The sequence below is a fragment of the Macrotis lagotis genome, chromosome 5, assembly GCF_037893015.1.
Source record: "Macrotis lagotis isolate mMagLag1 chromosome 5, bilby.v1.9.chrom.fasta, whole genome shotgun sequence".
Classification (NCBI taxonomy): Eukaryota; Metazoa; Chordata; class Mammalia; order Peramelemorphia; family Peramelidae; genus Macrotis; species Macrotis lagotis.
In genome coordinates this window covers 132,966,699-132,983,767 of record NC_133662.1, presented here as the reverse complement: position 1 = coordinate 132,983,767, position 17,069 = coordinate 132,966,699, and the positions used below count along the sequence as shown (strand labels likewise).

General features: G+C 33.0%; 1 protein-coding gene across 6 annotated transcripts in view; it reads right to left on the bottom strand.

Moving 5' to 3' along the window:
• Nucleotides 1-525: 525 nt before the first annotated feature.
• Nucleotides 526-17,069, bottom strand: part of TRMT11 (tRNA methyltransferase 11 homolog) — a 52,275-nt gene continuing 35,731 nt past the window's right edge. For 3 of the 6 annotated variants that reach the window (XM_074187522.1, XM_074187523.1, XM_074187524.1), the window contains exon 13: nt 535-1,493. In XM_074187522.1, the coding sequence (XP_074043623.1) occupies nt 1,356-1,493 (138 nt within the window). In that variant the 3' untranslated portion in view covers nt 535-1,355. Of the gene's footprint in view, nt 1,494-17,069 lie in introns of all 6 variants that reach the window. The other 3 variants (XM_074187528.1, XM_074187529.1, XM_074187526.1) reach the window with 2 other exon arrangements.

Sequence of the window (17,069 nt, the reverse complement as noted above, 5' to 3'; positions counted from 1 at the left end):
TTTTTTGTTTACAAGGGGAAAAAGAAAATCACTAGACTGAAATAATCTCTCATTCCAAATTTTGCTAGTTATAAAAATTCAAATTTACTCCCAACCTCCAAATTTTTTAAAATTACAGCAGTTTATAATAGAAATACTGAAAATAAATCACTGTTGGATACATCTAGATTTTCCCTAGTGTACTACAAATCATATCCAGAAGCCCCCAAAAAAAAACAATCACTGAAATTTCTGAGACCTTCCTGCTCAAATTCAGAACCCTAGCAGAAGAGACAAAAATGAAGTCTCCACTGAAGCAGGGAGCCTTCTGCATAGACCACAATGATCTTTAGAAGGTAATGATCACCTACCCATTAATGTGTGACCACAATTGCCAAAGGTAACATTAAACAAACAAACAAACAGAAAACCTTTTAAATCCAGCAGCATCTGGATGGATTGAAAGATTCCACTTTACCACCACCCTGCTGAGGTACATTTGACCACCAAAGGCAAAGAAAGCCATTAACATCAAGAATTAATGGGGTTAGTGGTTTCCCAATGAGATACTTTCATGACACAATGTGGATTCAGCAAAGTTTCCCCTTCAAGAAAAATAAAGCTTCAATTTCAAAGAGCACTGATTAGACTTAATACCATTAGGGCACCATTACAGCATTTGTTGTTGTTGTTATTGCTATGCTTTAACTATCAGTTGTTAAACCAAAAATTGTGGACAGTTGGCTTTACCAAAAGTCAAGATTTAGGAATGTGAGAGCAAATCCAAGGTACAGATGAGCTTCAGATGTGAATAGGCTTTTTCAATTTTAACAGGTCCTAGCATTTTTATTATCATTACCAGAGAAATAAGAAAAATTCACCAAGAAAATAACAAAAACATTCAGTGTGTTACATGATCTTTAAGAAGCTTCTTAAGTTTTATTGGTTTCAATACACATTTATTACAAATAAAAAATTAAAAGCTAGACAATTCTACTAAAGAAATAATTTTTGATCACTTCCAACAGGTCCTAAAATATACAGGAGACCCCAAGTACCAAATACTAAAATACCTATAGCACTATTTCTTTTTGCAATTTAATGGTAAAAAAATATAACTTTAAAGTCAATCTTTATTAATACTTGAAAATAGAAATATAAATTAAATATGGTTTGCAAAAGACATGTACCAAGAAAACTGCTTGTAAACAAATCCACTGTCAAAAGAATTGCTCAACTTACTTTGTAGTATTTCGTTTGTTTTTCTATTTTAAAAAAGTTTAAAACAGTACATGTTCTCTGGATCATCCATGAATATCCAGATGTCTTTTCTCTTCAAACCCCCAATTTTCATTCTTAGTTTATTTATTGCAAATTTAATTTTCACTTTGGCTAGGTTTTTCTTCTTTGGCAATTCTTTTTGTTACCCCACTGAAATACTTTTCACGAAATGAATTAAGACCTTTGTACGGCAGAAGTTGATTATCTAATAGGTGAGAATATTGGTCCTGGACCTGGTAGATGGAAAGAGAAAAAAATATTGCTCGTTAAATTGTTTATATGTGACATGGCAAAAATCTACAATTAAGAAAACTCTCTGTCTTTTTATTATTCTTTCATTACAGAATATATTTTTAGAACATGAATAAAAAGATTGTGCCCTGAAAGTACTTCTGAACAAATCAGTCACTCAATCAATAAGAATTTATTAAGTATCCACTATTGCCAGGAACTAGGGATGTAAAGTGAAAGATGAAACCAGAGGAGAGATCATAAAGGGGTGCATTTGTGTAAAATCAAACAAGTAAATGAAACTTTTGGTTTGCCTCCATATTCAGGTATTAAAGTAGATGACAGACTACTGCAGTGAGAGTCATTTTAAAATGGCAAAGTAGACTAGACTACTGAGAAATGGTTTGCCAGGATGAGATAGGGTGTTGTGTTTGTTTAGTCATTCAATCATATCCAACTCTTTATAAACCCATTTGAAGAAAATATTGGAGTGGTTTACCATTTTCTTCTCCAACTCATTTTACAGATGAGGAAATTGAGGCAAACAAAGTGTGCCCAGGGTCACTGAGCTAATAAACATTTGAAGTCAAATTCAAACTCAGGAACATGAGTGTCCCAGACTCTAAACCCAGCACTCTACCCATTGTGCCACCAAGATGCCTAGGATGAGAGACATATCTGACAGTGAACAATGTTGCTAATTTAACTACTTCTCAACTAGACCTACTCTTGTATAAATCTATTTACCAACCACATAAAAGTTGGAGGTAGGGGATTCACTATGTTTTTCATAAAGATAATCAACTAGAAAGCAAAAACCTATCCTCTCAAACCTTAATTTTAATATCAAAATGGTAGCTACAAATGCATCTGGATTATATCAGCTGTCAGAATGTTTTCCTATTTCTGCCTATTTCATATCTTTGTCCTACTTCATTGCTAGAGTTTATAAATACCCAGAAGCTTTACTTAATATGAAATTTCATTTTTTATAATGTTAGTCCTTATGTTTTTCTAAGAACCATTTTAGTCACAACTAAGTAATCCAAACTGCGTAATGAATATTTCATAGATATGTCTAGTTTTACTATTGCATTAAGCATAAATACTTGAATCTTAAGAAAACACAATGTACATGTATCCTAGAAGTTCAGCACATTTTCTAAAGAATATTAATGAACAGTTCAGTCAATAATACAAAAGCACATGAAAACAGCCATGAATCCAAGGTGAATTTGTTCCTTAGCCACTTAATGGACACTCAATACACAAACATTTTGTCTTATTTTTCTCTTCTTCTCACCAAAATAAATAGGACCAACTGGGACAGAAGGCAAGAGGATCAAGGGGCAGGGGGATCAGGGAGGGGAGGTGGGATAGATGAGAAGTATGACAGAGGGACCAATATGGGGTTACCTCAAAACTGGAAGGCAAAACTGAATCATAAATACAATAATATGAATAGGAACCTGTGGACTTGTGATTTCACTGGTTTTGGAAATTATTTGGTAAGGAAACTTCCCAACAATGCTGGTTGGTATCTTGTCTGCAATTTATAGTTTTAGAAAGTTGTCTAAAACATCGAAGGTTAAATGACTTATCCAGGGTAACAAAATTAATATGTGTAAAGGGATAAATTCTGTGATTATAAAAACTTGTCAAATAATACGCAAAATATGGATATGTTCAAAGATAATATTAGTAATAGATGATATTTCTATAGCACTTTGTGCTTTGCAAAGAACTTTAGATATATTATCTCATAATAATTTTATGACCTAGGAACTATCATCACCCCCATTTTGCTGATGAGAAAAATGAAACAAAGAGAATAAATGACTTTCTTAGAATATAACTAGTAAGTCTCTGAGGTAAGATTCAAATGCAGGTCTTTCTGGCTCCAAGTCTAATACTATTCACTCTGCCAATCTACTTCCCATATAATAGTTCACTAATATACATTCACACACCATGTTAATTACTGGGGCTACAAAGAAAGGTAAAAGGCAATCCCTACTTTCAAAAATTCTTCTCTTATATAACAGGCAGATTTCAACTTCTCAAACTCATTGGGGAAAGAAGGAATACAAGTAATATCTCCCTAACTCTCAAGTGATTAGTCCCAGGACTTAATTCTCTGAATGAGAGAAAGAGCTACAGATCCATTTTTCTCATCCACCATTGACCAGTACTAAAGAAGGAAATTTTTTCCGGTCCCTTTACACACAGGCCAACTTTGTAAAAAGTAGTTCTGTTCCCTGAGATGTTCTGTTCCCGAGAATGTGTTATTTCAGATATCACTATTAACAACTACCTTAAGAGACAATTAGCTCATAGACTAACATCTACATGGTACTTTAAGATTAACAGAATTCTTTCTTTTAATAACAACCCGATGAGACAGACAATGTTATTTATCCCCATTTTCTAGATCAGGAAACTAATCCTCGACAAAGTTAATCGCTATCTCCTGACATCAAGTCTAGTACTCTTTCCACACACGCAAACCCTATGAAACTATTTATGCCAGTAAGAATTTATAGTGCTGCACTTCAGATAAAATTCAATTCTCAATCGTCTCATATCTTTTGTCAATGCCAAAGTAAACACTTAAGATGTTGATATTCAACTCTACATATCTTTCAACACCTACAATGACTCTTCTCTATTCACATTCCCTGTCCATTCTGACCAAGTATGTCCGTGGCTTTGTTCAACTCTCATCAGTTAACCATCTCAAAGACAAAAGTGTTTCCTTTAAAGAGAAGGAGGAACTTCGTACCATACAACTCCTATCTCTTCCTCTTGTCTTAGTATCAATATTTGCTTTAATATTCCTGAAACTCTTTACAAGTCTAAACTATGATTCTAGTTCAACATTTCAAAACCTTCATTCAAAGTAGCTTTGTTTTATTCAGGAAGAATTTTCAGGGAGAAATAAAAGTAGAGAGGAAATAAAAATACTCAGAAAACTAAAGAACATCAAGAAAGGAAGGTATATGGAAAAAAGATTACACCTTGGTTTGTTATTTCACACCTAGATTCTTTAAGGGCTAGATGAAAAGTAGTTAGAAACTAAGTTCTCTTGAACTAAGTTCTGTTCTCAAAACAGAGAAGCAACATGGTAAAGTGGATAAATGCAAAAAGATTTGGGTTCATGTCTTAAATATACTGTGCAACCCAAAATTTCAGACTAGATTCTAACTTGCATTGGTAGAAGGAGGTTCAATACTGATAATTAATTACTGAAATTAATCCCACACCACCCAGAAAAATAGCTGATAAGGGAAAGAGAAGAGGATAAGATACAGATAATAATCATACATGTTACATGATAAATGTAGAAAAATATAGGATAAAGGGCTTTTGTGATTGGTAGGAAGGTTTACCATATTCTTAGAACAGTCAACAAATGAATTGGATGTCAAAGTATGAGTAGGAATTCAACAGTAAAAGGAGATAGTGAAAGAATTTTAATCATAGGAAACAGCATGATGAAAGGCAGGGAGGCAGAAGAATAAAATATAGAGTAATTGAGTTTGGTAAAAATAGAGAATACTTAGACGGAAACAATATGAACCAAATCTGTAAAGGTAAGTTGGTTCTAGACTGTAGAAAGCCTACGAGGTCGAAAAAAAAAAGTTTATTCATTAGATGTCAGAGAACCATTGAAGAGTTTTGAATGGAGTATGGCATAATCAAATCTTGCTTAAGAAAGGTTTTTGGCATAAGAAAACCTGCATTAGAAAAACTTGAAGGAGGGGAAGAGGAAGAACAGAGGCAAGAAAATTTGTTGAAGTCATGAGAACATGTGGTAATTTAGAGTGCTTTTCCTAAGAGAGAGAAATGAGCACAGAGAGAAGGGGATTAATGTGTTATGGAGGAGAAAACAAGAATTAATTTCTGACTGGGAATGAGGAAGAAAGAAGGAAGAATACATATAACATCAAAGTTGGTAAATCAGACAAATTATAACTAGAATAAAAATGTTTCTAAAATAAAAATGATGCTCACCACAATTGAAATGAAAAAAATTGTTTTTTAGGTTTTTGCAAGGCAAACGGGGTTAAGTGGCTTGCCTAAGGCCACACAGCTAGGTAATTATTTAGTGTCTGAGACCAAATTTGAACCCAGGTACTCCCGACTACAAGGCCGGTGCTTTATCCACTGTGCCACCTAGCCGCCCCGAAATGAAAATATTTTAACCTTGAAAATTGATAAGTAATTTTACAAATTATAGGAAATAAGCTACTTTGGGGGTCTATAAAACAACACAGCTGAATAATATTCAATTCCAATTTGTACACAATAATTGATAATGCTGTCCTAAAAAGGGCACTAGACTCTGAATCTATCCTAGGTGTCCTTAGGTAAATCATTTCCTGTACCTGAGTCTCAGTTTGCTCATCTGTAAAGTAACAGTGCTAGATTAGATGACCTTTAAAGTACCCAATTCTAAAATCTCCAATCATGTGGCTAATTTTTCTAAACAAAGGGTTGGTGGGGCTTTCAAAACAAACAAAAAAAATTTTTAATTTAAACAGCAAAAAAAAAATCTTAAATCTAAACTTTTAGACAGGATCCTGTTAACACAATGTCCCCACCAAGTCAATTTCCTGCACCATCAATACTGCTAATTATAAACATAAAGAAAAGTGAAGGCCAATTCCTAAAGAAGAAACTTTTATGTGTACCACTGCCCTCTGCTGTCTAAAATCAGAAAATCCCTCTTTATGCTCCCTTACTTCATTGGCTACAGTAACAGTTTAAACCACAAATGACCACATATTCCTGGGACCTAAGAACTAAGGATCTTGGGTCTCAATACTGTTAGATATTTGACTATTTAGCTATCTACCATAAAGATAATCCAAACAATCTCTTCCCTACTAAGAACTGAAAACTACATTTTAAAACAAGAACAAGGAATAGTCCTTATGTACAAATGAATCCTCAACTTTTTATAATTATAATAATTTATAATAATCCACACATTTATAATTGATCATGCTTTAAAAGTCACCATTAATTGAAAGAGTTCCAGCTCCAAGAACTTCAACCCTAAAATCATAATTTCTTCTCTTCCCACTTCTCTGTATTACTAGACAGTAACTGAATACACATTAACTGTTTATATATCTATCCATCCAAAAAGTAAAATGAGATATCCAAAATAAAAGGTTAAGGCATTAAAAACAAATGACTTCAATTTCCAAAGCATGCAAAGCTACTTCATGATATAGTAAATATTAATGTAAAGGTTCATAAATACAAAATTGAAGAAATCTTATGAATTATTTTGTGATACAAATTCAAAAGAGTGTGTATACAAATTCAAATCCAGGGCTACTAAAGTTTATTATTTAAGAATGAGTATTCAGGGGCGGCTAGGTGGCACAGTGGATAAAGCACCGGCCTTGGAGTCGGGAGTACCTGGGCTCAAATCCGGTCTCAGACACTTAATAATTACCTAGCTGTGTGGCCTTGGGCAAGCCACTTAACCCCCTTTGCCTTGCAAAAACCTTAAAAAAAAAAAAAAGAATGAGTATTCAGATGCATTTCTCAACCTGAGGATCCTAAACTTCTGGGAATTAAAAATAGGTCTTGGGGCAGTTGGGGATAAAGGAAGAAAATACAAAGAATAAATCCAACTAACCTTTTTATCAAATTTATTCCCAAAATCTACAACCCAATCCTTCTTATCAACTAGTCCTCAGAGAAACAAAGTTGTTTCTACAGTATGGTGATTTTGACACCCTGTTGTTGTACAACAGAAGAAAATGAAATTAAATCATGAGAGTCACTGGTTGAAAAAGTTTGAGAACTGGAGCTTTAGAGAATACAGAAATTCAGTGAATTACAAAATGGAAAATTCTGGACTCTATGGCTGTTAGTCATATTTCTACCCCTACCCTCTACAACTTTCTTCACAAACAAATGTACACTATGCACAAGAGAACTAGGTATTATAAGGAATACACAGTAGTTTTATAAAAACCTAGTCCCCACATAAACTCATTCCTATCTAAATCTAGCCCTAACTCTCTCCCTAGTACCTATTTCCTTTTGACTTCACTTCTATTTCTATTCAAATATAGACTTATCTTCACCCTCAAGTCTCCAGCTCTTGTAATACAAACTGTTTGCATTAAATTAAACCTAACTTTTTCCTGAGGACCTCATAATCTTTCACCATTTTCTCCTAACTACTCCTTTTTTAAATTCTCCTTCAAACCATCTTATTCACAGACTGTTTGGGATCAGCAACCTTGTTTTCCTTCCTTATTCTCCACCATCATTTTGGATCCTTGCCCTGCCACCATCAATCAGTAACCCTACTCCTAGAAAGCCCATGTAACTCTTACTTTAGCCACACATTTATAATTGGTCATGCTTTAAAAGTCACCATTAGTTGAAAGAGTTCCACCTCCAAGAACTTCAACCCTAAAAATCATAATTTCTTCTCTTCCCACTTCTCCCACACCATCATTCCTAAGCAATCTCAACATTCTCATTATGACCACCTATTTCTTTATTCCCCTTCTGCTTTCAAGAATCTAAAAGTTAGACAATACCAGAAAGATTCTCTGGTTCAACCTATATCTGACTGAAATTCTTATGCTTCATCCATCTTCTGCCTGGAGAATTTCAATGACAGGGAATAATATACTGACTACTGAGGTAGACAGCAAACACTGCAAGGAAATTTTTCTCTTAAACAAAATCTGCCACAATTTCTCTCTCTCTCCTTTGCTTCTAGTTTTGTAATCTGTGCCCCCCCCAAAAAAAAAATCCCTATTCCATATGATGATCCCTTAAATACTTTACAACTGTAGTATCATGTCTCACTTCTATTCCCACTAAATCTTCTTTTCTCTGGGCTAAATACCCCCAGTTCCTTCGATCAAGAGCTCTTTTCCTTTTTTAGATAATGGACCCCTTTAGCAGTCTGGTGAAGCCCATGGGTTCCTTCCACAGAATAATCTTTTTAAATATATAAAATATATAAGATAACAAAGGAAATGAATCATTTAATTATCAAAACACTTAAAAAAATAAAAAATTCCTAGACCCCAGAATAATTCCTATTCTATGGTATAGATTCCAGTACTTTTGCCATCTTAGTCACAACTAAAAATATGTCCTTTCTAAAATGTAGTATCTAGGACTGAATGTAGCTTAACCATTGTGGAATCATTCCATTCCTTTTCCTGGACACTAGGCCTTTCAAAGTTTCCCCACAGAGCTTTGGGAACTGCCAATAATCACTGTTAGCTCATATATTGAGTCTATGGATCATTAGTCTTCTTTATCCCCGAATTTCTTTTTACAAGAATCATTACACAGCTATACTTCTTCCATCCAATACATGTAAAGTTAATTTTTTGAACCCACATGAAATAATTTGCATTTGTCCCTATTAAATTCTATCTTACCTGATTTGATACATTGTGCTTTTATTAAGTTTTTTGGATTCTGATTTTTGTCATTCAACATTCTAGCTTTATAAAATCTGCAAATCTGATAAACAAGACATGTAGGGCCTCTATCAAATGACTTCCCTCCTTATAAAGTCTTAAATTAAATCAAAGGTAGGTCATTTCAATAGTGTTTTAGCATAAACCCTTAAATCTAAACTTTTGTCTAAAAGCTTTTCCATTTCTACTCCCCCAAATTGCATGTGTTGCCACTAAGCCACAACACCATAATGAATCCTTTTAATAGCCTTTCATTGAGTCCATGATACTCAATAAGTTTGGCAAGGAAGAAGAAAGATAAAAGTCTGAGATGTTACCAGGTCAAGGAAAGTTTTTTTGTAAGATGAAGTGAGCTGAGTAATTTTGTAATCAGAGACAGAGGAGCCATCAAAGACTGAAAATTGTTGAGATAGAGGGTGATTGATAAAGCAAAGTTCTAGAGAGGACTGGGGGTAGGATGAAGGGAAAAATGTTGAGGCACAAGTGGAAGTTATACTTTGCAGTAAGAAAAGAGTAGGTGAAGTGAGAAAGCTATTGAGGTGCAGGAAGGAGTTGGGAAAACTTGTCACATGCACATTTCTGTTAAGGGGGGGGGAAAGTATAGAATTGATTGTTGATTGGATATGGGGAGAGAAAAATAAGAGACATAATGTAACCAGACTGGATAAAAGTACTTATTACTAGTCTGAACCACTACAACAACTTACCAACTAATCCCTTTAATACTGGTCTTTACTCTCTTCAATCTATTCTTTTGGTCAGCATCAGAGTAATATTTCCTAATAAAAAAATTCAATCAGAGCACTTCTATACCTAAAAAAAAAAATTTTTTAATGAATATCTATTGCCTACAAATTGTCCAACCTTTCAAATCCCTCCAAAGTTGGGCTACAATTTACATTTCCAGGTTTATATGGGTCTGATAAAGTATATAATGTAGGCACTTGATAAATGATTGTTGAAATGTTAAAGGTCCAACTTTTAATAGCATTATTCAATTTAGCCCACCTATAAATTGCCTTAATAATTAAATCTTTCATCAAATGATAAATTCCATGAAGGAATGGCCATTAAGACTCAGAAAATGAATGAATATATTTACTCAACATTTACTTTTTTAAATACTGAAAATTCCTAGATGGCAGGTGGCTATACCTATTTAGTTTGCTTTATATAATTAGCATTTGAAATTTGTCCAAATAATGCTCATTAAAGTTAAAAATCCTATGTTTCTGTTAAGTTTTCTATTACAAAAATAATAATGTTTGTTGATTTTTTCACATAATCTTAAACATTAGTGATAATTCCCAAGGATAATTTTCAAATAAAAGATGACTATTTTTCTCTAGAGAACAGGTGATTTGTCCCAAAAAAGGCATCATATGAGACATGAACAATCAATGATGCTAATAATTAAACTAGAGAAAAATCAGGTGATTTTTTTTACTTTATTTTGGGGTCAAGTTAAAGTTATTCCTTTACTATCACTGCTTTATAATGAGATAATGATTTCTCCCACATCACTGGCATTAACTTCAGATAATTTATATTTTCTTAAGTGACAGAAGTTTATTAAAAAAATGGCAGTTTCCACTGCAAACTTCTGAATACAAATGGTCTATGAAGCATCTTATGCTAAGTGAAAACCAGAGATGCTAACAGTAAAGTGAAAAATCACCTCATGTAATACTTAACTAATTTTATCAACTAATATTTAGAAAAGACTTAAATTACAATGGAGACTGGAGGCATGTGACATACTTAGAGAAATATTAAAGATTAACAAGGGGAAAAAGATGAGGAAGGGAGAAGAGGAGGAGGAGTAAAGCAGCAGGTAGTTTTTATTTTTTAATTAATACAGAAATGAAACATAAATGATGTTTCTGAATTCGGTGGGCCTCAGTTCAGCTTCAGGGTAATTACCCATGTCCGGCTTTTGTTTAAAAATCCTGCTACCCTTATCAAAGCTTCCCACTGTTAGACATCTGGTACTGGACAGTAGCTATAGAAACCACTTGTGCTGAAGTTATACAACTATAAACAGCACTAAGCAATTTCCAAACCAAGGACAAGCAGGTCAAAAGTCTGGCACCCAATACTGGTAAATAGAAACTCCCAACATTAATCTTAATGAGAACCTGAATGTCACAAGGTGAGGTTGGAAATCTTTATTCAGTGAGTCTAGTGCTTGTATATTTGCAAATTTGTTCTTTTCAAATGTTTTCAATTACTCTCACCTCTATCTTCTTTTAATAGAACTTTTTTTAACATCCTCAATCCTAGAATTCTAAACCTTAAGCAATATTTCCAACAAAGTATTAAACTTTAATGCCTAAGACTCTTGGCAACATGTATAGGAATCAACTGTCACAATGACAGCTCATAGCACTATTGTTAAAGGTTCATTCACAATGAACTTCAGGTATTATCTCAATTTTACTACTCATGGGATTGAGACCTTGAGAAGTTCTGTGACTTAACCAAGGTCACATGGCTAGTAAAAAAGCAGGTTTCAAAACTGAGCTTCTCTATCCTTATCAATGCATCAAGCTGCCTCTCTTAAGAGGTACAAAATGAGACTTAATGATTGCTAACAAAAGGCTCTGTATTCCTCAAATGTACTGCTGGGGCACCCTACTCTGACATCTATAACTTATAATAAACACCCATCAATTAAATTTGAGATCTGAAAGGGCACAAGGCAAGAATTTACTGCTAATTTAATGTACTTGATATAACTAAAGTTCAATTATATTTTTAAAAATCTTCTTGCTCACCTTCATTTCAAACCATCAAAAAAATACACATTTTGGGGCCAGATATAATATGTTTCAAAAAATTGGAAATACTGACAGTCTAAGAATTTTATAAAATACCTATGCATGCCAATTGAAACAAAGTACTATAAATTGAAATTAGAATTAGAATGAACTTTTATTATTGAGGGTTTTGTGGAAATGACATGATGGTCCATATATGATTTAAGAAAAATGCTATGACATCTATTCTAATTAAATACTGAATAAAAACAATAGAAAATGCTACAACACAAAGAAAACATTATTCAAATAATTATACAATGGTCAAAATACTTTAATATTGTATAATACATGTTTATTAAATAGAATTAAAATTCACCTCCCTAGCTACAATCATGATACTACTTAGTTCTTTCATTTCTCTTATTCAAAAATCACTTCCATTTCAATTTTATGATTCTAAGAGACAGACTTAGACCTAGGAGCCTACCATTACTGGTACATACAGTTTTCAAAAGATTCTTTAAGTGGAAGAGAATATTATTCATAATGACTGACTCTATTTCTCTTCAAAGAAATCAATGCTGCTATAAATAAGATGGAATAAGAACCAACTTATGACATAGCCATATGTACTGGGATCCAGAAAACTCAAAAGGAAAAACAAACTGACCATCAGGAAAATAAAAACAGTAGTGATACATAGCGCTGTGTTGAATAGGAATCAGAGTTTATAAACCAAAGTAAAGGAATATAAACTATATTCATCTATATCTCTTTATATGACATATCACAAATATTTATACAAATATATTTCTCCTAGGTAAATATTTTCCAAGGAAACTACACATCTCTCTAATATGTAATATTTAATATCTAAACTCATCATCATAAGGTTTAATTTATTTCCCTTCAAGTCATTCTTAAGTCATCTCTGTCTCTGGGGATATCACCATCTTGCAAACAAGTGACCTCAAGGTCATCCTTGATTCCTCTCTTCTCTCCCATGTCCAAATAATTGTTACAATCTGGACAGTTCTTTCTCCACAGTTTGAAAATAGGATCCCTTTCTCTAGAGCAAAATCCCTCATCTTTGGCCACATTCCACTCTGATTTATTACAATCTTCTCATCACTCTTTCCATTTACAAAAGTCTTCTTTCCAATAAATCCAAAACAGAGAAACTAACAACTTTTGCCTTATCCCTATATCCACAATATTTTCTTCATTAGGGTCTCTGAATTAGCCATGAGAATAATCACAACCTACTGTACACTATACAAATGACATTTTTCTGGAACACAGTTAAAATATTTATAACAAACACGAATACCTAAATAATTTCAAAGAATTAGATCCCTGTTGAACTATGCTTTTAATGAATGGAACATTTTAAAATAAGAATTAGCATAGTACACACACAGTACATGAAATTAGTATAGTACATAGAATATAACTTTATATTCAAGCAATTTTCTTAGATTTACTAGAAATAAAACAGACTAGTACTTTGAAATGTGCTAACCAAACTCGTAGGATTTCAGCATTTTCCTCATATTAATGTATGAGATGAAGATTACTTTACATAAATAAAATAAAGTACTAATCTACTGAGAATAATCACAAAATGGCTAGCTCTTTTTAACTGCAACATGGACTAATAAGGATAGTGGTTCTTCAAAAACATAAACAATAAATAACCTGAGGCTTATCAGCTGAAAGAACAAAATTCCTTAATAACCATTAAAAGCTAACTATTAATTTCATTGGGCATCTGAAATAAAGATATTTACATAGCACCTCAATTTTTTTGTTTCAAGAGGTATTTTCTTACATACATAAGTTTAAAATACACACCCCCTGGTGTTCACATGGACTATCTATACCTGACCTACAGTAAAGTATTCTGAGCTTATATTGGTCTGATCAGCCACTGTCAGATATGCTGTAATTTGTCTCAAACATAGTGATGTCACTTTGGTCTTCTTTGACTACAAAACACAAGAAGCATGATAGAGTATTATTCTCATTTTTCAAATAAGTCTGAGGTTCAAAGATGAAGTGATTTAATCACAATGATACAACAATGTTAAATTCAAGCTTTTGACTCCACTGTCCTGGACCATGTCAAAATCAAGTAGAGGAAAGGTAAAATATACTGGAAAAAAATATAGAGTATAATTTAGAACACAACTTTATACAATGACAACAATATGATAATGGCAAACAACTTTCAAAGAATTAGGAACTCTGATCAGTGTAATGACTACTAGAATTCCAGAAGACTAATGATGAAGCATACTTTTGCTAGATTATTCATGTCTGTAATCGGAATTTTGCTTTTCTTTTGTTCTTAATTAGGGAGAGAAACACTGGGGTAAAAGGGTAAGAAAAAAAGTTTCTTGCTGACTTAAAATTTTAAATACAATTTTTTTAAAAGACTGAGTATATAAAAGAATCAGAAACTAGATCAATAATCCCCAAGGACACTTACAAGAATATTCTTGTAGTTACTATATCTGTAGATCTTTAGTGGGAGATGTGAGAAGATACACATATTATTAATTTATCATTAAGACATTTATCACTGGGGAAGAACAGATTACTCAGTATGTTTTTGTCTCCATAATGGACCTTTATGGAGTTCATCTGGGTTATCAAGAAAAACTACTGAGACTAAGTGGTCAAATTTAAATGGGCTATCCTATAGTATACCACAAATACATTTTTTATAATCCACATTTTCACCAAGCACAAGTTTCAGTACTGGTCTTTTCAAATTTAAAAACATAAATTTCAAAAGGATAAAAGGAATAATTTATATCAACCTAAAAAAACAGAACCAAGTTGAACTGATGTTAAATGTGTCTAACATATTACAAACCAGAAATGGAGAGAAAATACACAAAAGTATAAAAATTTATAATTAATGGTATTCTGGAGCCAAAGTCAATAGTGCTGGACAAGCACAAGTGCAATTTGTTAGAAAAATGAGAACTGTTTGACATTTTTATGTCATCTCTTGTATTATAAAGGACTAGAACCTTAACAAGTTACATACATTCCTCTTTATAAAGCAAAGGTAAAAATAAAGCAATATATTTCCAACTAAGCTCCATTACTTAACATAACAAACTAAAGAATTCTCATGAGTTGCAGAAGACTCCAAATGAGACAATAATGAAAATGGGAAATTCAATTCATAGAGAGCAAGGATTATGTTACAGGGTACAGCTATAGGACGTACCTTGGCAAAATGGCATGAGGCAACTAGCCAATCATTAACACTAAAATCAATGCTTATAAAGTAACCTGGAAATTTTTCCTTTACATCTTTGGTACGTGGTTTTAAAAAAATAAAAGCTTAAAAACGATTTCAGTTTTATCCCTACCTTTTCTTTCTAGTCCCAAAGGAATTTGCCTAGAGGATGATTATAACTTTGGAAAGAGGATAAAATACACTGAAATAAATTTAGTACCAGAAGGGGAAACAAAGGTAAAAGGTCCACAGTGAATCTTATTTCTGTCATAAAAATAGAAATTATGGGTTTATTATTCTGGTCAACTAAGCTTTAAAAAGTCCTATAAATTATTCATGTTCTGTCCCACTTTCCATTTCTTTGGAACAATGTTAGAAATAGTCATCATCAGCCAGAGTTAAGGGACCATTTATATTGTCCAAACAACAACCAAAAAATGTTCATTTGATTTGTTTTATTTCCAGCACAATTCTGGTGGTAAGATTACACCTCAGCTCCTCCCCAAAGTATTATATGTCATCTATACAAATGGTATAGTTTAAAAAAAAAATCAAACATGCCAAATTTATACATCTAAATGAATGTTTCCCTTTTCATCATAATCAAAGGGGATTATATGCTTATTTCAATGATGCCATTGTAAAAAACACTTTGGGAGGAATTCCTTTATTAGAATTGTGTTCTGAGATAACATATTCTTCTGAATGCTTTAAAAACACTTGAAGTCAAATACAGCTAATAGGGTGAGTGATCAAAACAAATAATACTTTGAGAGGAAAAATAAGGTGATGCAGATAAAGCAAGGAAAACAGTAAGTTTGAGTTATATTCTTTTCAATTCTCAAAAGATGACACTGAAAATCATCTGTTAGGATGAGCAAATTATGAAGGAGCAGGATTCAGGAAACAGATTGAGAAAATAGAATATCTCTCACCACACCACATTGTTCCAGTCATGAATTAAAATCTTATGGAGTGGGGGCGGCTAGGTGGCGCAGTGGATAAGCGCAGTTAAGCAACTTAACTCCATTGCCTAGCAAAAAAAAACAATGACAACAACAACAAAAAAAAAACTTATGGAGTGAGGTTCATCAGAAAAAAAAAGCCCCTCGGGGGTGGCTAGGTGGCACAATGGATAGAGCACTGGCCTTGGAGTCAGGAGTACCTGAGTTCAAGTCCGACCTCAGACACTTAATTATTACCTAGCTGTGTGGCCTTGGGCAAGCCACTTAACCCCATTGCCTTGCAAAAAAAAAAAAAAAAAAAACCTTAAAAAAGGAAAAAAAGTCCCTTAAAAAATAAACAAGCAAAAAAATATATAGAAAGGAAGAGAAGGCTGATCAAACAGTCTTTCTCCCTCAAAAGACCTTCCTTGAATGAGTTATACAGAATGAACAAAACATATTTGTGTGTGTGTCAATTAATGAAACACTAGGTTTTAGTATAGCCTAAGAGATTAAAGAATTGAGGAGAGTAGAGGCAAAGTAAAATTTATTGGAAAAGGGCACCACAAAATGAGTGTTACTGAATTTAGAGGATGGCTCATGGGAGTGAGACAAGGAAGATTCAGATAATTGCATTATCTGAGCTAGAAGATGAACACCCAATTATATAACCAGATAGACAAAGACAGAAAGATATATATACATATAATACAGAGGGAAAAAGGTAATAACAATTTAAGCATACTCAACTTAAAAAAGGAAATGAAAACAAGGCAGGGGAATATGTCTACAGGTTGATACTGATATCAAATTAATGTAAGCAAAACTAATTGCAAGAACCAAGTGCTGATTTAAGGGAAAAGGGAAACCCCTAAGTTGAATGAAATTTTGGAAAAAATTTATTTTAAAGGCCTAAAGGTTATGGCATATGAAGAAAATAGAATATTACTGCTCTATAATCAAATTTAAAAGATAGTTTGAGAGAAAGCTGAAAGGACATATAAGAACTAATGCAGAACGAAGACCGTAAAGAACCAAGAGAGCAATTTATACAAAGCAATATTGAAAAGGGAAAAAAAAACCTTGAAAGACATAAAATCTCTGATCAATGCAATGTTTTTTAGAGGACTAATGATAA